A 25,658-nucleotide genomic window follows, 5' to 3' on the forward strand; every position below is an offset into this window, starting at 1 on the left:
TAACAAAAAAAGAAAGAAATAATATATGTAAAGAGATTTATATCATAACGATAAAGAGGTAAAAGAAATTCACAAACTAAATTCACGATGTATTAACCTTTTCCTTTTTAGTCAAATCGATATGACACCTTCATTGAACTGCATAAGCCCGATCGTGCATGTCTACACGTAATCACTCTCAACTACACACTTTTACTCTATAACGCTAGAGACAATTTACATCTTTATCACCTAATCTCGACCAGTATTCGAGAACTCTAGGTCAAGCTATTAATGGAGAAAAATCACGATTGCACTTTATGTGTGCATTTTTATCTTCCAGTCCACAATCGCGCTCGAAAAAAAAAACAACTTAAATTAAAAAATGAGCTTAACTCCATATATCACGTTTGCCGCCTAACACTACCTGTTTGCGTGGAACATATTTACATCCTTCCTACACTAACATCACCTGCCTTCAACAATCAATGTCTACTGCTCAATCGAGTGATATATTGTCTGCATACCTGGTTAATAGTATTGTTTATTGGACGCCTTCGTAACGCTTTTCCCTCACCCTTCTTTGAATCAATAATAGTCCATCAACGGTATAAGGTGCGATATTCAAAACACATCAACGTCTGGCGTCGCAACAATGTACATATAATGCTTGTTAATATTAAAATTTTCTTGTACTCTTTCATCAATCGGATTTTTATATGCCGACTTAAGCATATCAGGTGAGCTTTTAGGCCACCCGTCCTCACCAAGCAAAGCTGACCGGGGTGGTCAGTCCGGCACGTTACGCTTTCGGTTTCACAGAAATATGCTTTCGTTCTGAGCGAATCCAATGTTGGTCAGTCCGGTTTCGGTTTTGTCCCTTGGGTAGTGTTTTTCAATCCGCCTGAAAGTAGATAGATGCGTTACACAGATTTTCATATGGTAGGTAAACTCCTAAAAGTACACATGTGATGCAAACCATGTATACACCACTGGAGGTACATAATATATAGAAATCAAGGGTGCGCCGGTCAACACGATAATTTGGATGTACAGGTGTACCTCGATAGTATGTACACTTGCACTTAATTTAGCGTACCTGCTATCGAAACATATTTAGTACTAAACCAAACTAAATCTTATTTTTCAGACCTTATGATGAGCGAAGCTTTGTATAATTAATAATGTCTTACTGAATAAATCTACATATTAGTTATTAACTACTCTACTAAACAGTTTGAAAAAAAATTCCATGTTTGCAATCCATAATTGTTGAAAATTTCTGAGGAAACTATTATCTTCGTTTCAAATAGTTCTGTAAAATTTGCAGCATTTTTCAAAACATCGGAAAAATTTAATTAAATTCATAAAAATTGTTCGAATTACAGTAGAAATTCTCCTAACTTCCTAACTTTATTTTTAGATTGAATAGTACCTATTTCAATATTTCTTTTGACATTCTTGAACGTCGTCTATGATGAACTTCCCAAAAATTCTTGAAACATCCAGGAAGCTTGTACGAGTTTCATAAAGATTGTTAGATTTGAAGAAATTTAAATTTTTTTCTGAATTTTGAAAAACTTTGTTGATGTTTAGATAATGTCTTTGAAATTTTGAGATCATTCAAACTCTGAAAACCTTATATGTCTTCGACAAAGTTTTAGAAATGCTCATAGTGAAGAATTTTATTGAAGAACTTGAGCTTGTAGGACTAAAGGTTATCGATTTATAAGGCGTTTTCTATGGCTAGCCCCTTAAATCTAGTTTTTTTTTTAATTTAACTTCTTTCATTGTGACTTTTCGTGCAAACTATGTTCAAGGCAAATGTGTAGGTATCAAAGCTACATAATTTTGTCGAAGACTGTATGTAAAAATAGTCATTAGTTTCAAAGTTATTGAGGATTTTTGCATTTTTTACACCAACTTCAACTACGTATAAGAAAGAAAGGTGCAAGCCAAAATGCACGAACAGACACTTTTTTAACTGTCTAAACTATGCACAATAAAGCTTAGAACGTTTGGTGCGTGGTACTTACCCTAAGAACAGGGCCGGCGGAAAGCGTGGGTAGTATGGGTAGTACTACCCATACCGAAAATAACCGAGAGCGTAATTACCCACTCGAAATTTTTAACCATTTCAAAAAATTTAGATGCGCAACGCATGTATCTCGCACTACACACGTTTGAAAACATCGATGTACCACAATTCCATTTGCATAAACGAACGTGATTTAATGTGAATCTAATGTAAGCGTGTGCATTGCGAAAAGGAAAAAATCGTTACTAATGGACCCCTCACCCTATGCTTTCTACCCACTCGGGCGTAAAGTTTTTCGCCGCCCCTGCCTATGAATAGGCTAAGCTTACTTTATCTTGTTTTTTGACTTTTTCCAGAGTTAAGATAAATATTTTGCTTATGTTCAGAAGAAAAATTTATTTGTTTTGTTAAGAATATTTTGGTTTTATCTCATTGTTAGGTAGAAAAAATCAGTAATAAGCCGATTTTTAATAACGAAGACTGTTTTACGAAGCAAATCCCAAATAACAAACCCTTTTTCCTTATTAATTTTATCATCTGATCTTGTTGGTATTAATGAAATATTAACTGTTGAGTATTTAGTTTTAAGAAGGGAAAAAGTCAATTTGAATGTGAATGTGAATTCTTTTTAAATTGTTGTGAAGACTATATCTTATCAATTTGATAAACAGTACAATACAATAAAGGGCGAACATGAAAAAATTGCGACACCGAAAATGTCATGCAAATTTTCTTATAATGTTTAAAATCAAACCAAAATTTTAGGGTAGTTTTATACATATATTTACTTCAAAAAGAAAAAGAAAAGTTAATCGATGGAGCCTTGAGTGTAAAATTGAATGCATTTTCGCTTGATGCCCTCCATCAAAGTCTTTACAGTGTCATCCGGTACCAGTTTCTCAGTTTTTTTTTCCATTTTCTTAACATGTCCTTCTCGCCTTTGGCTGTCTTCTTGCTCTTCCGAAGTTCCCGCTTCATCATTGCCCAGTACTGCTCCACCGGGCGCAGCTCCGGACAGTTCGCGGATTCATGTCTTTTGGAACAAAATAAACAGAATTGGCCTCATACCACTCCAGGACACTTTTAGAATAGTGGCATGATGCCAAATAGCGGAGCTTCGTCGTGCTGCTGCAAGAACGGCAAAAGGCGCTTCTCGGGGCACTCAGATTTGTAGATCTCGCCATTTACTGTGCCCTTTGTCACGAAAGGCTCACTCCTCAGTCCGCAATAGCAGATGGCCTGACAAATGAGATATTTGGAGGCTAACTTCGACATTTTCTTCTTCTTAAATTTGTCGTCCACATAGAACTTGCTCTTGCCGGTGAAAAACTCCAACCCTAGAATTTGCTTAAAATCCGCTTTTATATATGTTTCGTCGTCCATCACACAGCAGCCATATTTTGTCAGCATCTTCTCGTAGAGCTTCCGTGCCCGAGTTTTAGCCGTCGATTGTTGCCGCTCATCGCGGTTTGGGAAGTTCTGTACCTTGTATGTATGTAGTCCAGCTCTCTTCTTTGCATTCTGGACGTAGCTCTGCGACATGCCGATCTTTTAAGCCAAATCACGGCTTGAGACGTTGGGATTTGCTTTAATCATCCGCTTCACCTTTGCCTCCGTCTTTTTGTTCTCCGGTCCCGGTTTTCTTCCAGCTCCTTTGCCGTGGTCCAACGTCAACCGCTCCTGGAACCGCTTCAACACTCTGGAGACGGTTGAATGGTGAATGTTCAACATTTTTCCCAACTGCCGGTGCGACAGGTCAGGAAATTCCAGGTGTTTGGAAAGAATTTGTTCTCTCGACTCGCGTTGGTTCACCTCCATTTTCGTTAAATCGAAAAACACGACTTCGAGTTTGACAGCATGTAAACAATACACATCAATGAGAAAGTGTGCAAAATTTGGTTGATTTTTACCCAATAGTAAAAAGGTTATGCCCTGTTGAATGTGTCGCAATAATGTCGTGTTCGCCCTTTACACTACAATAAAATACAAAACAAATTTTAAAAAATAACTAAAAATGAAAATTACAATACACTACAGAAAATAATAAGAATAATAATATTAAATCCAATTTCAGGAAATCAAAAACTCCTTTAGAGCCGGTTTTTCAAGGTAGTGGATGACACGCTGAAGGCGTCTCAGTTCATAACGTACGAATTTCCATTGTATTGTTTCAATCCTGGCTACCCATTTTGATTAATACGGACCAATACCATGGAGTTCTAGAATCGACCGTATCAATGCACAGTATAGTGAGCGGAGACAGAGGGTCGTAAAATTCATTGGAGATTTTGAACATGGATAATAGCGCAGCGCAATCGATGGAAATATAAGAGCAGGTTGATTACAGGTGCGACATTGTCATGTGTGTCCCAGATGAGGCCAAACTGATTGTAGTCTCTAAACAATAATGCGCAGTCATTACCTCCAATCCCGAGAAAAAAACAGAATCAATCGATTGGACATGGTTGTTTGTACTGACTAGGTCACGGTCACTCTTACGATCCGGTGGTAAATAAATTATACCGATGCTAACAAAACGGTCAGGTAGTTTCAGTTTAGCGAAAAGCTGACGAAAATGAATCCTATCATCTAACCAGGTCCCGGTGAGAACATTTATGTCGTAATGGGAAGAAGAGATTGCTAGGAAAACTTCATCAATTTTTGTGCGTAGGCCTCGGATGCTCTGGTAATAAATCGGCAGTTTACCATTCAACTTAGCGTCGAGGGCCAATTTCTCAAATCCCTCCCTATCATTCCAAAGATGATCGTCTGATTACCCGTACGCCTGGGAGTTGTCATTATTTGAGAGATAGGCAGTATCCTTTGAAGCTCCAGCAGGACATATACTGCTTCTTATGTTGAAAATTCACAGCGGTGGAAGAGTTGTGTTTATTAGCATACTGTAAGTGAAATTTATAAAGAGGGCTTGCAGCATCTTGTATTGCTTCTTGGTTTTACCAGACACAGAAGGAGCCGCCTGCTCGACAGGTAATCCGAAGTTGCTCACTGAGGGACATGAAGTTGGACAGACGAGTTTACCCGTGATAACTTGGCGCTACTGTTCACCACCAGATGGATTCTTTTCCGCAGCAATCCTAATTGGTCGTTGGATTTTTGAATTGATCACAAATTCACGAAAGTAGATGTTCTCCGGTCAAGTGTCTTTGGACAGAGCCTTATCCCTAGATAATTTGCTAATGCCAACTTTGAAGGTTATGAAGCTCAGAGATGAGAGATACTTGTCCTTAGGAACTAGCCGAACTATTATCGGTTGTATGCCTATCACATAAACGAAAATGAATATTATCGGTTGTAGCTGCTTCTTCAGACGGGTGCGCGACGTTAGGCATAAATACGTTAGGCATAAGTACGATAGGCATAATGGACGATTGGCATAGTATACGTTAGGCATAATGGACAATTGGCATAATGTACCTTAGGCATTATGGACGATAGGCATAATTCACAAAAAATATAAAAATAATCGCAAGGTTTTCTATATTGTAGAGATTTCAACCTTATGCTCATGTTTTCCTTGATGGCATCAAGAATATAATCATTGGACTGAATACTATGGGAGATAATCAATATAGAAGCAACAAATTCATCATTCTTTCATTCATGAACTGTTCTTCAAGATATATATTTTTTTCTTGGACAATGGACCATGCATATATGAAAGAACTAATCGAAGTTAATGTGCGTTAATGATACCTTAGCACAAATGAGATTGATTTTATTATTTTGTTTTAAATATTTATTTGAAGCAGTTAAAAGCCTCCTGGAGCTAGGTTTCATTCAAAATCTCTCTCCAACAGGCATAAAACCTCCTTATGTTTACAAACAGATTGAATCTATTTTAGTTAGGTGCAATTTATCGGTTGTGCGTCGAGTAATACACACAGGCTGTATATCCGTATGCCAAGCATTCGGTTTGCTTCGTTAATTTGAGCAAAGATTTCTTCAAGTATATACAGTAGAATAAAATTATGATTGAGTTTGATCAGCTTCTGTTAAATTCTGTTCTGAGTGATACTTCAATATGGTAATTTATGCCTAACGTCCATTATGCTTAACGTTTTTAGGCCTACCGTCCATTATGCCTTACGTACGTATGCCAAACGTTCGTATGCTTAACGTACTTATACCTAATGGGGTACACCCCTCCAGACAATCTTTCACAAGTGTAGAAACTTCATCATCCGTCATGCTGGGGAGCGGGCAATTCGGCATAAGGTCATTTGGCATAATTTTGAAATTGATTACACTGAAACTCATTTGACATAATGGACATTTGGTATAACGGTTATTTGGCATAACGGTCATTTGGCATAATTTTGACAATTGGTCACACTGAATGTCATTTGGCATGATTTATTTTACTTCCAGGATAACGGTCATTTGGCAAAAAGGCCATTTTGCATAACGGTCATTTGGTATAATTTCTAATTTTGCGTAAAGTGATGGTCATTTGGCATAACGAACATTTGGCATAATTTTGCTATATGATCTCCCTGTAGGTCATTTGGCATAACGGACATTATGTATAACGGTCATTTGCCATAATTGTGAAAATTGATCACACTGAAGATTATTTGGCATAACGGACATTTGGCATAACGGTCATTTAGTATAACGGACATTTGGCATTATTTTGAGAATTGATCACACTAAAGGTCATTTGGTATTATGGACATTTGGCACAACAGGCATTTGGCATTAAAGTTGGAAGTAGCGGTTTGGCGTCGACTTTTACGCGAGAGCTTTTATGACATCTTTTAAATTGTCTGTGTCATCCTTTAAAGATTTCAGGAAGCTGTCGTCGGGTATTGTATTATCTCAACAACGCGAATCCATTCTACGAAAATTATCATTTCAAAACAAGCTTGCACACCCGTTACACATCCATAATAAATTCCGTGGATGGTTCCCGGAACGACTCGATTATCTCGAATCCATCTTGACACATCATGTGGAACGAATTTCCGCAGTACCCACGACAAGTGATTCGCTCAGATTCATTAACGACTTTCAAGCAGTTGGAACAAGCCATCCCACTGAGAAGCCCAAAAAATTGTTGCAATATCGTTCAACACGGGTCCAACGATGGACGTCTGTTGAACGGTTATTTGGACGTCGTCCAACGTTGGTCCAACGAACGTTCTTCATTGGCCGATTTGGAAACCAATCGTTCTTAGAGCGATACTTTTGAGCGGAGAAATAACACCTACCGGGTATGGAATATATGCAGGAAAATTGAATAACTCCAACGGGTATGGCAACGTGCATCGATAGAAGCGAGCTTTTATGCAACGTTTGAGAAATCAGTTATCCACCAGAAGATGTCGCTTTTGTCAAAAAATTGAGTGTGACGTAGTGCGAAGTGATAACGTCAAGTATAAACTATCACTTTGACAAAACAACACTTGTAGATATCAGATATGATGCTGATTAAAGCCTCGAAGTTTCAAAGTACTCGCACAACCGATTAACGAAAAATCAAATAGGGTAAAGTGCCTATTTTTACCATACTAAGCATTGTAGCCCGAGAAATTAATGAATTAGTGAGGCACCCACTAATTCATTAATTTCTCGGGCTACAATCAATAGAATGCCTAAAAATTGACATCAACAGCTTTGCTTCGTTGTTAAGAACCAATATAATAAAACAAATACGCTGAAAACAGTAAAATTCTCGTGTTGGAGCGCAACAAAAACTCGAATTGAGTGCCCCTATTGTTGCGATACCATTTCACTCAATGCGATGAACAAAGATGGCAGACACTGCTCTAACCAATGGCTTCAAATGGGTATGGTGATAATAGAAACATAGCGAAAATGGGCTCATCACCCTATAACAAAAATAAAAGCGATGATTGTACAACAACGATTGTACAAACCCACTGAGAAGCCCAAAAAATGGTTTACAATTTATTCAACGCGGGTCCAACGATGGACGTATGTTGAACTGTTATTTGAACGTCATCCATCGTTATCCAACGAACGTCCTTCATTGGAAGCTTTTGAAACCAACCGTTCCTAAAGCTCTGTTGACGACCGGGGCAGTGTGGCCAGATAGAATTCCTTAATATCGGTAGACTCACTAGAAATTTGTCGGTTGATATAGGAATGCCGTGTTTTTTTTAAAGTACTGAAACACGCAAACGACAAATGACCTTTTGAAGAAATTGAGAATGGTGTTTAAATTATTGAACCATTCACCTATGAGATTTCAGACCTAACACGAATGGACAATAAATGTTGGTGCATAGGCAGTGCCCAAAATCAATGAAAATCGGTAGTTTTCGGTAGGAATAAGAAAATATCGAAAGCTTTCTCCTTGTCGTCTGCGAATCAGTAGGGAAGGCCAAAATCTGTAGGATTACCGATAAATCGGTAGGGTTGGCCACCCTAGACTGGGGTGTAGCAAACAGTGATGCCAGGTTAAAAAACACGACCAACTACCAATTTTATTGAAGAATCCCCGGTTTGGTTTCTAAATGGAGATTCCAGTGTATATACTAAGTCGTTTGAAATTTAGTTTCAAGTGTCAGGTATGCAGCAAATTTTCGATTCCCATCTTGATGTGTTTTGATGGATGTAATTGAAAATGATGTCATTTTACAGTACCTTTAGTGGGTCTGGTGTCATATCCGTATAGATTTTCTATTTCAACAAACAAACATTAACAATAATATTTCCGCCAATCACATGCTATTGTTCAATTGAATAAGCTTTTCATATTGGACACTAATTAGGTGCAACCTGTTCATATCGGGCACGATAGAGGTGATGGAATTTACTCAGACAGCCGTAACAATTACTTCTTAGTTTTACCATGCAGAACCGATTCACCGCACGCTCAACTTACCTCGTCTCATCGTCGGTGGACCGCGTGACAACACTGCTCACGATGCTGCCTCCACTGTCGCTCCCACTGCGCTCTCGTGGATGCTTCTTGCTGAGTTTATCCTTGAGCGCCAGAAGCGCCAATCCGCCAATGATACTGCATACCCCCATCACCGTTAGCGGTAGGTACTGGTCCGTGTGTTCCTGGAAGGTTGATGCAAAGAAAAAAAACATTATTCACACATTGAACTCAGAACCAATTCGAGCATGATTGCGTCGGAGTAAATTAAATGACAATCTTCCAGTCGTAATTAAGTTAAAGATTTTGTTCAATATCGTATGACGAAATGATGCATTCTTTCTATGAATTTGAAAGGGACAGTTTGGTAATAAGCGTGTGACACAAAAGGACAGGTTCGACATTAGTCCGTATGCTCGTTAGTAGCATAGCAATGAGGATATTGTTTCGATCTGATACAGAGTCAATGGGGAACAATTGAAATTAATTGCGTGAAACGAAATCGGTCCGAGGGATTACGGACGGCTGATTGCTTAGCAAACACGCGTAACATGCTCGATTACCGTACCTACAGCTCCGTTCGCTCATGGATTGCCGGAAACCCAGGTGTCTTAATATAGGTTATTCAGGGCTGTCTGGCTATGACTGACCGATGGCTTAGAGGTTGCACTGGATCAGGTATGTATAGGTACATTGAAGCAAGCTAATTAATTGAAAACTCGTTATATGCCACAGTTGGCTGTTTTGCATCGTTTGATAGAGCATGTGGACGTTATTTGTTATAGTCAGTAAGATATATATTTATTAATTTTGAACAATTTTAAAGTATGGTTTAGCCTAAACTTATACCTAATTCGAAAACTTACCAGCAACCACAGGTACGGCATAATGATGAGAGCGAGTCCAGCAGCAAAATTTCCAGCCCCGACGCCTAAATTTCGCATTGTTGTAGGATATTGATAGGCGGTGAACGTCGGAATGATTGCATTGCAGGCACCAACGGAGCATTTGACTAAAGACAAATTAAAGGAAAAAGAATCAAATTTAATGTAATTGCATTCAGTTATGCCCTTGGTCTCGGTTACTCGTTTGTCAACGCCCCGGGCAGGTCCGTGCGCATACGGGTAAGGCGAGGACAAACATTGCCGCCACCCGGGAGGTATGGACTAACTTCTAAGTCTTTTCAATCCCTGCGCAGAGAAAATTTTTAAACTGTGAGCCTTTTTGAAACATTTGACTCAAGTCCTTTTGAAGTCGGCTTGTGGTACGGTCTTACTGAATTCTGATATTCACAGAATTCTGGTGAAACCAGTTCCGACAGATTACGTGAGTAGTATGAGTAATACTATCTACATGAAAATAGCTGAGTGGGTAACCCACTCGAAATTTTGGAACGAATTGGAATTTTGAAATCTGTCACGCATCCCTGGCACATATTGCGTATATTTGAAAACATCAATTTATCACAATTCCCTTTGCACAAACACAGTGTTTCTTCTCCGTCTTAGCACCACTTCTTCTTACTTATCTGCTAACTGGTGCTGCAATCTTGCTTTTCTAACTACACTATATTACTCTGTTATCCATCAAGGATTTACCTCTGGATTCGATATCCTTTGTTGTAGGCCATTCAGCTTCAGTTTTGCACGATTACTTGAAAATCCCCGGCGGTGAATCTATCCCACTCCTACTAAGAGCTTCTTGTTGGTGGAATTTCTCCGGATACAGCTGTCCATTTTTATAAGCCATACGGCTCCCAGTTAACCGTTATGTGTCCGACGCGGTACCCAAGTACCTTTTTAGGTTTCAAATAATGAAATTCCCATGTTTTATCCATAGATGGAAATTGAAACTTTGTGACATCTTGGAACTTCACTAAGTCAAGCTTTTGGGTTAATAATATTGTTGACATAGTAAGGGAGGGAGTCTTGAGGGGTTCCTGAATTTTTACTACATAACAGGCCGACGTGGGTACTCGGGTACCCACAAAACTGAAATACCAATAACTAAGGTAATTTCCAACCGATTTTGATACTTTTGGGTGTTTTGTATTCGGGAACTCTCATCCACTTGTAGACTAGGTTAAAATAAATCGTGTTACTTCATTCGGTTTTCGGGAATCCGGATTTCCGGAAGCATGTGCTGGGATACTATTTGTGAGTTTCAATGGAATTCTAGCAATATGGCTATCAAAATTGTTGGGATTGCATCAGTAGGCTATATCTCGTGGTTTTGTAATCATTTGGTGATTTGACCCCGGAACGGACTTTCCAGAGCAGGTTCCCTTGGGGCCATGAGTGGCCATTCCATTCCGATTCCATTTTTCAAGCTGCCATAGGGTCCCGTAAAAAAGGACTTCTGTGACAATTTGAAGAGTTTTGATACTCATATTGCTAGGACATTATTAAAATATACAAATTATACCCTTGTACTGGTACATTACTATGGAAAATCCGGATTACCAAAAACCAGATCTATTCATCCGGTTCAGTTTGACAGAATCCAAAAGTGGACGAGTTCCTGAGTCCAAAACATCTAAAGTTGTCCAAATCAGTTAAAGGAAGCCATAGTTATGAGCATTTAAATTTGTGGGTACCCGGGTACCCTTGTTGGCCTGTTAAAGGTATTTTTTGTTGGACACATAACGGTTAAGGGCAAGATCTAATCGGATAGTTCCCAGAGTACCCATCAGCGTGGCCCGCTTGAGTTCCTTAATATCGGTAGACTCCAAAAACGTAGTGTTTACGTGGCATTGCAAAATACCGAAATATTGCAGCGACAAATGATACGTTGAAGAAATTGAAAAAATAACTCATAACTGTTGCACCATTAACAAATGTCCCGACCACCCGTGGTAGTTGAGACCAAACCCGAATAGAAAAATAGCTTGTGCCCACAATCATCAAAAATCGGTAGTTTTCGGTAGGAATATTAAAAAAATCGGTAGTTTTACCTCGGTCAACTGGGAGTCGGGGGTGAAACCGAAAATCGGTAGGACTACCGATAAATAGGTAGTTCTGGCTACCCTGAGTTTCAGCAACAAATCTACACTACTCCGACTGAATGATCTCCAGCGGCAGATTTTCGCCAGATATCTATTCCTGATTTTCTTAGACTCTATCTTTTTCGTTCGTTTATTCCTCAATAGGTGCTGTTGCGAGCTCGATGCTCGGTCTTCGTTGAACAACTGGACAGTAATGATTGTCGTTAATATCGGAACCTGTAGAGACGTGAACCGATTCAGAGATTCCAACCAACTAGAATTGCACCTTCATCTCCCGGTAGGGTTAGTGTTACGGCTCTACTGGTGGCATCCTACGAGTCCTCGTTTCGACACATGTCCGAAACAGTATCGATTCGCGCTGCTGCAAATCTATGACAGACGAATGTCCCAGTTGTGGTGAAATTTACACACTACGGACCGAAGGGTTACATAACGTGCCCGTTTGGATGTAAGTACTATCTGAAACAACTTTAACCAGACATGAATCGCTTCAGGTTACGTTTCCATAATAACTGTTCACCCAGATCGAGAAAAATCTGGAAATCGATCTATAGTTTTTCGCCGACTTCCAATTTATCAATTGCTCCACCACTAACCTGACCACCGTCTATTACTTGGCTCCTGTTTTCTTGGCATTGTAGTGTTTCTGTTAACTCTTCTGCATTCACGTATGTAGTGTCGTTCTTTGCGTGAAGTGCTTCCTCAAAGAAATCGTTGCCAAAAGCCATAAAATCTCACTGCCGTGCTTCGGCTCTCGCTCTCTCCATTGTCTCATTTTTTACCAGTGCCGTGCTGGATCATCACTATGCGCACGCTGTCTTCGTAAACTATTAAAAGCATTGCAAGGGGGGGGGGTCTCATTGTGCTTTCTTCGCACCTCTTTCTTTTGATCACGAATTTCCGCAGCTTTCTCGGAGCCTCACTTGATCCGTAAAATGGCACGACCTTTGAGTCATTTAGCTCTGGACTCTTCTCTTGCTGTTCTTCTCCATCCATTTAACTCCCGTTTGCGTAAGTCATTCAGCTCCCAGCCCTATCACGATGTGCTCGGATAGTTTCGGGCGGTGAACTCTCCTTACTTCGACTGAGAATTTCCCGAGGGACAAATTTTCTTCGAAACCCTCACCCGCTTTCTTAAACCATTTGGCTCCCAGCTTTATCAAGAATAGTATCTGGCGGTTAAACTACCCTACTCCGACTTAGAGTTCCCCGGCGACGGAATTTCTGTCGGTACCGATGTCTGTTTAGTGAGCCAATTAGCTCCCTGTCAATTAGAATCTACACTACTATTCATTTCTCGGCTATGGATTTATTCCGTTACCGATGCTTGTTTTCGTTAGCTCCCCGCTTTGTCCCGATCTACTCGTTCGAGACCCCATAGGTGGACCTAGCCTACTCAACGGGCCAGCTAGTAGGTGCCAAAGCCCCTACTGGCACCCCTACCACCCGCTGCTGACTACTGACGTTGACGCGATCTACTCGAATTAGTTCCCGGTGGTGGCCTACTCATAAGGTACCCGATAGGGTGTCAAGGTCGGTCCGGCGATTTCGGTGAAGCCTGAGGTCCGGTTCACTGGCGTCCCAACGACCCGAACCTGGTCGCGTACTACTCAACTACTACATCGTACTACATTGACTGAGAGTTCCCCAGCGGCGGAATTTCTCCCGAAATCTGATTTGTGGTTTCACGGCGGCTTAATAACCGACGGTGCCACTTTGTTTGTTCCTTCGCCGCTTTCTCTTCAGCTCGGAGAGCATATTCGTAACTACTCTGTTGACAGTATCCCAGATATGCTCGCCGTGGCATATCTCTTCGACGATATTGTCAACTGTCACACCAGACATACCCCTTAGAACTTCTTCGGGCATTCGAAGACCACGTATTCCGGCGTCTTTTGCACGTTCACACACTCCGGCCAAAGGGGTGACGAAGCATATCCAAACCGATACAGCTGCTTCCGGAAAGCATCCGTACCCGTACAAAAACTGCGTTAAATGGAAGTTCGCCTCTCCATGCTTCCTATGCATCCACACCGACATATTTGGGATGAGTCGGTGGGTCCACCTTCCTTTCTCTGCGATATCCCACTCTTGCTGCTACTTAGCCAAAAAGTCCGCTCTGACCTGTCTTCTTGCATTTCGTGTACTCCTCCGCTGGTAGCATTCCATGTTCTCAACAGAGTGATGCAGATGGGAATCATCCCGGCAATGACGCATACCACTTCCGTCGATATCGTTCTGTACGCGACACGAACAGCCATTAGGCGAAACGTGTTTGTCCGGTTCCGCTTTGAGTTCAGCGCTACAGCCCAGGCCGGTACGCCATACCTCAGTATTGAGTATGAGACACCCGCCAAGAGACGCCTCGTTCTGCATCTCGCTCCTCCGATGTTCGGCATGATCCTTACCAATACGTTAGTTGTACTCGCTGCCTTCTCATATACATAGGCGACATGGTTGTTGTAATTTAACCGTTCGTCAACCATCACTCTCAGGTACTTTAGCGCACCCATCGATGAAATTGAGTGTCCCCCGATGCTGATCGCGACACACTGATTTTTTTTTGGGTTCCTGATCAGCACTCCCTCCGTCTTGTGGTGAGCCAGCTGCAACTTGACATCAGACATCCAGGTTTCCACGATACCTATTGTCTCTGCCATCAACACTTTCACTTCTTCGAGAGTCTCACCGGTTGTCGTCATGACAACATCATCTGCAAAGCCTGGATAGTTACAGTGTTAACATTCCGTTGTACATTGTGTTCCAGAGCGTTAGGTCGAGTATGGAGCCCTGAGGTATTCTCTAATCGACCTCTGCTCCATGTTCTTCTCGTAGACCAGTACTCGGTTCTGAAAATAACTTTTCACTACGCAACGGTGATAGCCAACCAGTTGGCGCTGTCAAACGCGTTCTTCACGTCGATTGTTACCACGGAGCAGTAGCGACTACACCTTCTCCTTTGCTCCGATGCTTTCTCCGAGCTCGTCATGACTGTGTGAATGTCGTCAACCGTCGAGATCCCTATCTTCAATAAGAACTGCCTTTGCGAGAGTCCATTCTCACTTTCAGCGTAGTTAGTCAGCCTGTTGAGGATTACCCTTTTCAGAAGGATGCAGGAACTCCCGGTGGCTTCCCTGTGGTAGCAACACCAGGTTCTGGATCTTCCATTTATCCGTAAGGTAGCCTTCGTCCAGGCATTTCTGTAGAACTATCCTGAAAATGTCCAAAATCGCCACATTGGGGATACCTTCTGGACCGGGAGCTTCCTTCGTTTTCAGCTCTTTTGCCACTACAAGAAGCTCGGCGTGGGAGACTATATTGTCACCAGCATTTTCACCGTCTGCATCAACGTATGATGTTGGCGGCCATGTGGTTGGGTCGTGCTTCGGGCGAATACTTACCACGATAATCTTCAGTTTGTAAGCGCACATTTCAGCTGGCGTCATTGAACCCTTCATCTTGGCCATAACGACATGGTAAGCGTTAACCCAGAGGTTAGCATCTACTTCTCTGCACAGTTTCTTGTAGCAGGTGGATTTACTAAGCACTACCTCGTGTTTAAAAGCGGCGCTAGCCGCCCGGAATTTCACCTGACGCTCTTCTCTGACTGCTTCAGATCTTTCTCTCTGAAAGCGTTTTCTGGATTTTGGGCAGACAGCATGGAAGATGCTGAGCCTTTCATTCTACCAATACGCCGGTAGTTCCAAGGCTCCATTTTCTCGGAATGGTTACATCATACGCCCTCACTGATGTTTCCGACAGCTCATCGGCATTCGGAATTGGAGCGAGTCTGTTAGCATGGAATACTTCCACAAAAAGGTCCTTGTCGAAGTCCTCTATTTTCCACTTGCACTTGCCAGTCAGTATTACAGTGAAATTTCGCCGACCAATGGTGTAGTGGATCGCCTGGTGATCACTATGTGTGTACTGCTCACTCACGTGCCATTTGAGCCAATATATTCTGATTCCTGATTCCTGATGTGTGTACTGCTCACTAACTCGACAATTCATATTATCCTTCAGCGACGGACTAAAAAAATGATAAGTTGATGGATTCCCGACCGTCCTTTCGGAAAGTGCTAGCGAAACGTTCGTTGCACAGCCTTACATCCAGCTTCGCCAGGGCCTTCAACAAGTTATAACCTGTTGCGTTGTTCAGCCTGCTACCCCACACCATGACCCAAACGTTAAAATCTCCTTTTACAACCCGCGTTCGTCCGACTAACGGGTCGGTGAATGTGTCCAGTATACGATTGTACTGCTCGGGTGTTCCCTCTGGAGGAACATTACAGCTACATACGAATACGCCACTGGTGATCACGAAGCCTGTGTGCTATCCACCACCTCTTGGACATGATTGCCGCCATCTCTGCATCTCCACCCAGCTACCGTTATTGGGAGGAACACAATACAGCTTTACAATAATTGCAACTTCGCATTTCGTTTCTGTTATTAACTTCCACAACAATTACTGAGCAATGTCGCAATTAGTGTGATTAAGCTGAGTTATCTCCACCATCATTGGTTTGTCTTCGTTTTTTTTGTACTCTGTGATCCTTTCCGCTCTCCTTTGTGCCGAGTATGCACTTCGGTTGCTCTATGATGGCGCCGATGGTTGAGAGGGTAAGCGTGACCGCCACTCATTTCAGTTGCACTGGGATTAGTTCCAACTGAGTTCGTTGAGATTTTTCTGAGGGTCAAAATATCTGTGGTCACGTCTTCCTTAGGAAGGGAAGTAAAGCCGTTGGTCCCCAGTCTATTTACACCGACCATCCGACTTTGATCATACTAGTCGACCAGGTTATGGCTGCGGCTGGCGGTCAGCGTATCGCTACTGTCTGTGTGCCACTGTACGCCTTTCTCAACCTGATTGACATCTGTTCTTTCTCCAGGTTACATTGCCCTATAGCGCGCTCCTCACTTCGTCTTCAGTTCTGATCACGTCCAGATTCCTGCACTCGACCACTGCTTGCTGAACTAAAGCTTCCACATTCGCTTCTTCTTCCACCGCTTCTACTGCGAGTTCCCGATAGGTCGAGCTTCTGATCAATGGATCCTTCTTCAGCTCGAACAGCATCTCGCCTTTCTGAGTACGCCTGGCTCTAAATACGTTCTCCCCCAGCTCATTCTGCTTGGGATGCTCTATTACCTTTTTAAAGATCGCAGCATACGTCACGTCGTCGTTTGCTTTGACGACTAAAGCGTCTTCCTTATACCTCTCCTGACGTTTTCGAAGGTCTTCTTTCTTCTTTTCATCCTATTTTTTATGTTTTCCACCTCCCTTCTACGGTTTCTATGGTTTGTCATCCACTTTTCATTTGTTGGTTTTTTCGCTGTCCTTCACCGATCTTTGTGGGCTTCTGCGGTTCCTCGTCTCCTGGTGTTTCCCTCACTGTTTTCACTGAACGGGAGTACCGGTCACCATTTGGCGTCTCATGGGCTTCTTTGCGCGACCTCTTTGTCTTTTCGGTGTTTTCAGTTCTTAGCTCGACTTCGGCGGCTGTTACAAAAGATTTGATGCTGGATCTAGTAATTATCCACTAGATCGTGCCCTTGCTTTTCACAAATTCGTAGAACTTTTTGTCGATTTTTTGTCTCAACTTCATCACTATAGGTAACCCAGACTGATGGTCTTCGTTAACAGGACCTGTACCAGCAGTAGGTCCTTCAGTTGTACCTTAAGGCCTGTTTCTTACACGTAATCGCAAAGCTGTTCTACTGCGTTGGCGAATGTTTTAATTACTTTCAGATTTTTCTTACAGGCAGCTCTCTAGTGTGTTCCAGCAGACGATTCAGCAATTGCACGGGGCATCCAAAGGGTTGGCGGAGCTTCTCGGTAACACGAGGTACCGACTTGTTCACGTACAAGCTCGATTGCATCGCCTCTTAGCTATTATTGTCGATAACACCAAATCCGCACGCTTTAGACGAGGGCTTCGATTATTAATGGGAACCGGTCGGAAATGGTGCTGTTTGCGTTCCATTTATATAGTGTTTGACAAATGATACACAGTTGCCATTTGCTCCCGAAAGTCCTTTTCCGCACCAGTTTTGCTTGCTCGAAACAGCGCCACTTCTGCCAGCTCCATTTCCCTTCTGCGTAGCACCTGCTCACACTAAAACTATTTCTTTCTCATAGCAGCCTGAAGTTCCAATTGCTTCTCCCAGTGGCGTAGCAAGAAAATTTTTCGAGGTGGGGGGGGGGGTATGAATATTTTTGTATATATATAAAATTTTCAAAAACATTCTGAGCAAGAAAAAAAATGTACACAAACCAACACCCCGATCCGATACAACTAATCTTGCACGAAAACTGATCCCTCCCCGGCACACACTGGCAGGAGACCGGACAAAACCTAAGTTTCAGATATTTTTTATTTTTACTGGGTTTCCTATATATTGAGCTCAGCACCCCAAAATTACCTTAATATGTACTTTTCAGCCAGATTGGGCAACATTTTTAGTTTCGTCCGACTTTTATTCGAAGACCGGCCACTGTGCGGCATTACCTCGGGAAGAGATTTTTTGTGCACAGCACACACTCCTATCCAACTAGTTCTTTCAGTAGGGTTACAGCACCCATCGTTGACACACTACTAGTTTTCGACCATCCACACAACGTGGCAATTTCGGTATAGTAGTAGGAAGGCTAGCTGTGGGTCTAGAATTAGTGCTCTTCCCCTACTAGGACAATCTGGGCGGCAATCTTCAGACTGTCTAATTTATTGCGCCCTTCAGTTACCTTGTCCCATTATTAAGTGGTATTAACCACTTCCTCGTTGAGCTTCCAACTGGTTCGCAAACTACTCGGTTTAGTCCCCGACGATGGATCTAGTCTACTCCGACGAAGAGTTCCCCAGTGAGAGAAGTTCGAAAGCAAGCCAACCAGCCAGGTGCCGAGGTCAGTTCGGCGATTCCAGTAGAGTAGGGCGTCCGGTTTGCTAGAGCCCCGGCGCGAGTGGGGATATCTCGTCGCGGTCTACGCAGTCTAGTTCCCGGCGGTGAATCTGACTGTACGCTGACGGAGAGTTCACCAGCGAAAGAAGTTCTCCCGATACCGATTCTTATTTGGTTTCAGTGCCACAACTTCTTGAGCCCTTTGGCTCCGTGACCGGTGCCATTTAGCGCCGCAACTCCTTTAAGCTTTTTAGTTCTTTTCTTGGGCCATTTAGAATTACTTCCTTGATGAGCCAGCTCCTCGACATGTTCGCGAACTACTCGGTCTAGTCTCCGACGATGGACCTGACCTACTCCAACAGAGAGTTCCCCGGCGAGAGAAGTTCTCCCGAAACCGAGCCAATCAGCTAGATGCCGAGGTCAGTTTGGCGATTGCGGTGAAGCAGGGCATCCGATTCACTGGTGCCCCGATGACCCGTGACTGGTGGCGTCTCGTCGCGGTCTACTTACGTTGACGGAGAGTTTCCTAGCGAAAAAAGTTCTCCCAATATCGATTCTTCTTTTGTTTTCGCTATTTTTCTATCGGAACAAATGGTGGGGTGCCGTGGTCGGTTTGGCGATTCCGGATGGAGCACGACGTCCGGTTCGCTGGCGTTTCGACGATTCATACTCGGTGCTCTGTTGCAGTCTACTCGACTAGTCCTCAGCGGTGGATCTAGCTTATTCCTGCGGAGAGTTCCCTGGCGTTGATTGCTCTCCCGAAACCATTGCTCGATATTCATCACACCGTTTCCGCTATAAGACGGTAATGATCTATATCATAACTCTGTTTACTGCGTTCCACCTCTGTCGCTTGTCATGCTGTACGCTACATTATCCGGGTTGATATCCGGTCCTCCCGCTTTAAGTAGCTCCCTGCACGTCACTTCAAACATTAAAAGACCTCATGCTCCGGTGTCTCCTCGACGTTCTCACACTCCGGGCACAGTGGTGACGTTGTGAATCCGAACCGATGAAAATACTTCCTGGAACAGCCGTTGCTCGATAGGAGCTGTTTCTGGTGGAAGGTAATCTCTCCGTGCTTTCTATTGACCCACCTCGACAGGTTTGGATGAGCCAGTAGGCCCACTTTCCTTTCTCCGTATTGTCCCATTCCAGCTGCCACACCACATCGAATCGACTCTCATCATTTTCCTCACGTTTTTGACGTTTCAATGATTGTAGCACTTGATATCCTCCGCCAGGGCGATGCAGATGGGGATCATCTTGGTGATAACGCATAGTGCCTCCGGTACGCAAACGTAACTCGTACGATCACCAGCCGGCACATCCTGTTCAGCCTTCGGCAGTTCCACTTGGTTTTCAACGCCGCACCCCAGGCAGGGGCCCCATATCTCAGTATCGATGACGAAACACTAGATAATAGACCGACGTTTCGTAGGTGTAATCAGCGTGGTTGTTAAAGCTCAACCAGTTGTCGATTATCACTACCAATTGCTGCAGTGCACGCTTCGATGCAATCACATGCCCTTCAACGGCGATCTGTAGCTGCTGAACCGCTTTGCAGTTGCTGACCAACAACACATCCGTCTTGTAATGAGCTATTTGCAGCTTGCCCCCGTCCATCCAGCTCTCGATCGCATCTATTGTCTCCGTCACCGACAGCTCCATTTCTTCAAGTGTCTCACTCATCACCGTTAGTGACACGTCGTCCATGAAACACACGATTTTCGCTTTTCCGGGCAGCCGCAGTCTTAAGACCCTATCGTACATATCGTTGAGTTGGACAGAGAATGGAGCCCTGAGGAACGCCCGCTGCTACTCGTATTGCCTTATGCCTTTTGTTCGTCTGGTACAGTAGTACTCTACTCTGGAAGTAGCTCTTCAGGATCTGGCTCATTCTTCTGTGCAGCGCTGCGGCATTGGTCTATGCGATGCTGTATGGCCCGGGTACTCCCCTGAAATTGGCAGCAGCATCAGCTTCTGTACCTTCCTCATTTCGGGGAAATTTCCATCATCTAAGGACTTCAGCAGTAGCATCCTGAACATGTCCGGATATGCCAGGATTGCAGCTTTCAGCGCCGGTTGGAATTCCATTCGGAACGGAGGTTTTCTTTGATTTTAGTTACATCGACGCTTCTTTGAGCTCGTCGTTAGTCGCTTGCTACTCAGCTATGTTAACTTCTTCTTCTTCGCCGTACGGTGTCGGTGGCCAGGTAGTTGAATCGTATTTCGGGAAGAGACTCTCAACGATTATCTTTGTCTTACCTGGGCATATTTCTGTTGGTGTCGACGGGCCCTCATCTTCGCCATGACGACTCAGTACGGGTCCCCCAGGGATTGGCGTCTATTTTTCAGCACAGCTACTTATGGCTATTGGCTTGCGAAGCTAGATCTCCCGTTTTAAAGTCCCTAGCTCGTCGAAACGTCGCACAGAGGACTAACTAGAACAAATTCCTGGCCAATAACCAAAATATTTTTTTTCGATTTTCTCCTTCGTTGTATTTTTTTACATACCTAAAAACCTGCTGAATAACGTGGCAAAATTAGGAGTATGTCAAAAATTGGTAAAAGTTTTTTGTATAGATGAAAACTGGGGATATTTGAAAGGGTTTTTAATCATTTTAAATATATGTCCAGCAATATCGCTTTCTAGTGATGATGACTGTATTAAATAAGACAATATTATTACAAATGTAGTTGTACACAGCCATTTGTATAACTTTAGGCTAAATGCGACTGAAAATAGTAGTGTTGCTGTACATTGCCCCAACTTTTAAATATACGTTTTTTAAACATTTTATTCCAAACTTGAATGATAAAAAAGTTACATTATACGGCGAGATCCGCCAAAGTTGCTGAAACAGCATTACAAAACCAGATTCCCTTCCGATCTTGTCCGATCTACAAATTCCAAGCGATTTGAAAATATTGAAATTTTTAGTAATTTGAGGTACACCGAAATGCTGTAGAGCTAAGTACTATGTTTTTTTAAAATGAATCTCTATGAACATATGCACAGGCGTCCCTTTTCTTCCTCCTTTTCCACTGATCAACTGTTTGTGCAACTGGAAAAACAAATGTATTCGCAAAGATCAGCTCGAAATTACTAGTATTCGAAAGGATATAGAAAACAGACCTCTACACTGGTAGGTGGATGGTTCCAAAAACTAGTTCTAGAGAAAATTTTCAATAGGACGTAAGTAACATTGAGAGCCTCTCTTTGTTTACTTTCTCTTTCGTTTATTACGACGTCATTACAACACTTTGTACTAATTTTCCAGTACATATCGAAAGCCGACGGTTTTTACTACAATATTATGCAAAGAGTAGAGTAGTAAATGTTGAAATGGCCGAGTAATGAGCAGAAGAGAAAGACCTCAAAGAGAATCTCTCATTGTTACTCACGTCCTATTGAAAATTTTCTCTAGAGTTATTGTCTATTTTTTGTTCATATTAAGGCATAATAAAAGCAATAGCAGCAACAAATTGGCCAGGATTTGACCCTAGTTACTCCTCTGTGCGTCGCTTGCGCTCCTCTCTCACTCTCTAATCTTGCGCTCTGAGCCCGCCTTCTGGCTCTATAACAAGCAGCGTGTAGCGTACTGAGCTACTCATTTAACCAGTAAGCTGCATGCCGTCTACTGCATGCTGCATGGCTCCAATTTTCATTGTAACGTCACAAGCCGTCACAATCGTTCCTGTTATATCAGCCGCATCAACGTACTTGATTCCGCTGTTCGCCAAAGTGACTCAAGAAATATGTTTTTGTTAAAGACTTTCATCCTCCACTTTAGCTTGCCGGTTGTCCTTCTCCGTACTTCAGCAGGGTTCCATTGGCCGTTGCGATAGCGAATCGCCTGGTGGTTGCTATGGGGATACTTCTCGCACTCTCTCCAGTCCATGTTCGCCGTCAGTCAAGCCCTACAGAATGTGGCGAAATTTCTCTCGGTACCGATATCCATTTCGTGAACCAATAAGCTCCCAGTTTTGATACCAGGAGCCATTTAGCTCCTCCCATCGTCGCGATTTATTCGTTGTAGTTCTCGGCGGTTTAGCTAGCCTCCACAACGAGCCGACAGGTAGGTGTCGGGGTGTGCCGCCTAATTTCACTACAAGGAAATATTCTCACAAGATAACTTTTGTAAATGAAACTTTGAGAATTCCCTTTTACAATACCTCATATTTTTGCTGAACATATTTAATTTTTTCAAATAATTTCGGGGGGGGGGGGGGGATCCTCCTTAAACTCCCCCCCCCGCTACTACACAACTGGCATCTCCATGACAAGCATCTGTTTGTTCCGGTTCGTTTTATCTGCTGTTGATAGAGGGCTCACGTCCTTCTTGCTGCACTTTTTGGCTGCTGCCGAGCAAATATCACAACCACAGAACTATTGTTTGTTCTTATCGACAGCGTCAGTTAAGCGTGCGCTGGCATAGTTTAACTATATGATGTGTTAGTCGCATGTGCTCATTCCACCTGACTCCATCTTGTGGGTCATTATATCCCTTTCGTTGACGTCCGTTGCATCACCATGGCTACAGGGCAATCAGATGTTCTTCCGAGTTTCTTGCCCTTACAAGTAACGAATGTTAACTCTACGTTCTTAGGAATAGCTTCTTCACTGGTGGTATTGGCGGTTGAGTTTGGGGTACTTGACGTAGCTGTTTTTGGTTTGGGTACTAATGTTGGAGACTCGGATTTTTTTTTATTCAAATCGTTTATTTGATAAGGCACGTTGCGTTAGCTTAAAGGTGCCAATTTTGTTTTGTTTTACATTTTAAATTGCTTAAAACTAGGGGATTACATATTGAGTTTTCTTTAAAATGAAACTAATGCGATTTTATAGCTATCTTATATATCTACACAAGGGGATAATATTATTTTCGTAAGATTAGGGGGGTCATTTAGTTTTTGTGGCAATATGGTTTGACATTTTTATCAGTGAGATTATTGGAGCAAATAATGTTTAACTAAGGGGGACAATTTTTTACGACTAACTTAAAACTAGGAATAACTAGAGGGCATGATTGAATTTTGTAAAGATTCGTAATTATAGTTATTTTTGTGGGTAGTAGAGTTGGGCATTTCCAACGAGATTATATAATATAATAGTTAAAACTAGAAGAGACAAGAAGAGCTAAATGCTTCGTTAAAATATGGGGGGGGGGGGGTAGGGGTGTTACTTCTGGGTATAAGAGTCAGGGGAGGGAGGGTAGACAAAGATGGCAGGGAGAGAAAATTATTTCAGTTTCAGGCATCGTGAGATCAACGGATGGATTACAAACTCGGGTGGCCTTCATCAGGGGAATCATGTACTGGGACGCCGGGTGGTCCTCCTCAAGATGGCAGGGGTTTTTCCAGACGATTTCGTAGTACGGCTCAGATGTGGATCGGCTACATTTCGAGTTAAGCGTGTTATGTTCGTGCCGTAGGTCCCGTGTTTGTTGGCTCATTCGATACAGATGCTTTGATACAGGTGGAAGAGGGTTCTGAGAATAAGGAAAATAAGAAGGGGCAGTTAAACTTGTATATTGATGGTTTTCACAAAGGTGTATATAAGGGACATATAGAGGACATCGCGGCTTGCCAGCACATCTCGAACCGGGACGTTGGTTGGTCTTCCTCGGGCCCGCAGGGTATCCATTAGCCGAGACCTAGCGGAACTGTATTCGGTGCACGTCCAGACAATGTGATCGATGTCGTGATAGCCGTCGCCACAAGCGCAGATACCACTATCCACGAGCCCAATACGCCGGAGATGTGCATCCAGCGTGTAATGGTTTGCCATGAGTCGGGACATCACACGAATGAAGTCACGACCCACATCCATCCCCTTGAACCAAGGTTTCGTCGATACCTTAGGGATTATCGAATGTAGCCACCTTCCCAGCTCTCCACTGCTCCACGAAGTTTGCCAACTTTCGAGGGTTCTCTGATGAGTAATACTGAAAAATTCGCTGAAGCAAATTGGTCTTTCGTAAACGTCTCCTTCTAAGGCACCCACCTTAGCTAAGGAGTCTGCCTTCTCATTGCCCGGAATGGAGCAATGAGAAGGGACCCATACCAAGGTAATCTGGAAAGAGTTGTCAGATAAAGCACTCAGTAGCTCCCGTATTTTCCCCAAAAAATACGAAGAGTGCTTTCCATGTTTCATCGAGCGAATAGCGTCAATGGAACTGAGGCTATCCGAAACGATGAAGTAATGGCCTGCGGGTAATGTTTCAATGACTCCAAGGGTATACTGAATGGCAGCTAGTTCTGCGGCGTAAACTGAAGCAGGGTCACTGAGTTTGTAGGAGGCGGTGAACTTTTGATTGAAAATACCGAAGCCAGTGGATCCTTCGAGTTTTGATCCGTCAGTATAAAACATCTTAGAATAGTCGACTTCTCGGAATTTATTAAAAAAAATGTTTGGAACCACTTGTGGGCGTATGTGGTCCGGAATTCCACTAATCTCGTCTTTCATGGATGTGTCGAAGAAAACAGTAGATTCAGAAGTATTTATGAAATGCACACGGTTGGGATTGTAAGAAGAAGGATTAATATTTTGCGCCATGTAGTCAAAGTACAGGGACATAAAACGGGTCTGAGAATTGAGCTCAACAAGCCTTTCGAAATTTTCAATCACCAACGGGTTCAAGATATCGCATCGAATGAGCAATCGATATGAGAGTTCCCAAAATCGATTTTTCAGCGGGAGAACGCCTGACAGGACTTCGAGACTCATCGTATGGGTCGACTGCATGCACCCTAAGGCGATACGCAAACAACGATACTGAATTCTTTCGAGTTTGATGAAATGTATGTTCGCGGCGGATCGAAAGCAGAAGCATCCGTATTCCATTACCGACAGTATCGTTGTTTGA

At 42.8% G+C, this 25,658-nt stretch overlaps 1 protein-coding gene across 1 annotated transcript in view; it reads right to left on the bottom strand.

The window, feature by feature from the left end:
- Nucleotides 1-19: 19 nt before the first annotated feature.
- Nucleotides 20-25,658, bottom strand: part of LOC131684528 (organic cation transporter protein) — a 96,552-nt gene continuing 70,913 nt past the window's right edge. Inside the window, exons 5-7 of the mRNA XM_058967487.1 lie at nt 9,752-9,897; nt 8,889-9,070; nt 20-883 (exon numbers count right to left, since the gene is read on the bottom strand). Of these exons, the coding sequence (XP_058823470.1) occupies nt 796-883; nt 8,889-9,070; nt 9,752-9,897 (416 nt within the window). The 3' untranslated portion in view covers nt 20-795. The remainder of the gene's footprint in view (nt 884-8,888; nt 9,071-9,751; nt 9,898-25,658) is intronic.

The sequence above is a fragment of the Topomyia yanbarensis genome, chromosome 2 (assembly GCF_030247195.1).
Source record: "Topomyia yanbarensis strain Yona2022 chromosome 2, ASM3024719v1, whole genome shotgun sequence".
Lineage (NCBI taxonomy): Eukaryota > Metazoa > Arthropoda > Insecta > Diptera > Culicidae > Topomyia > Topomyia yanbarensis.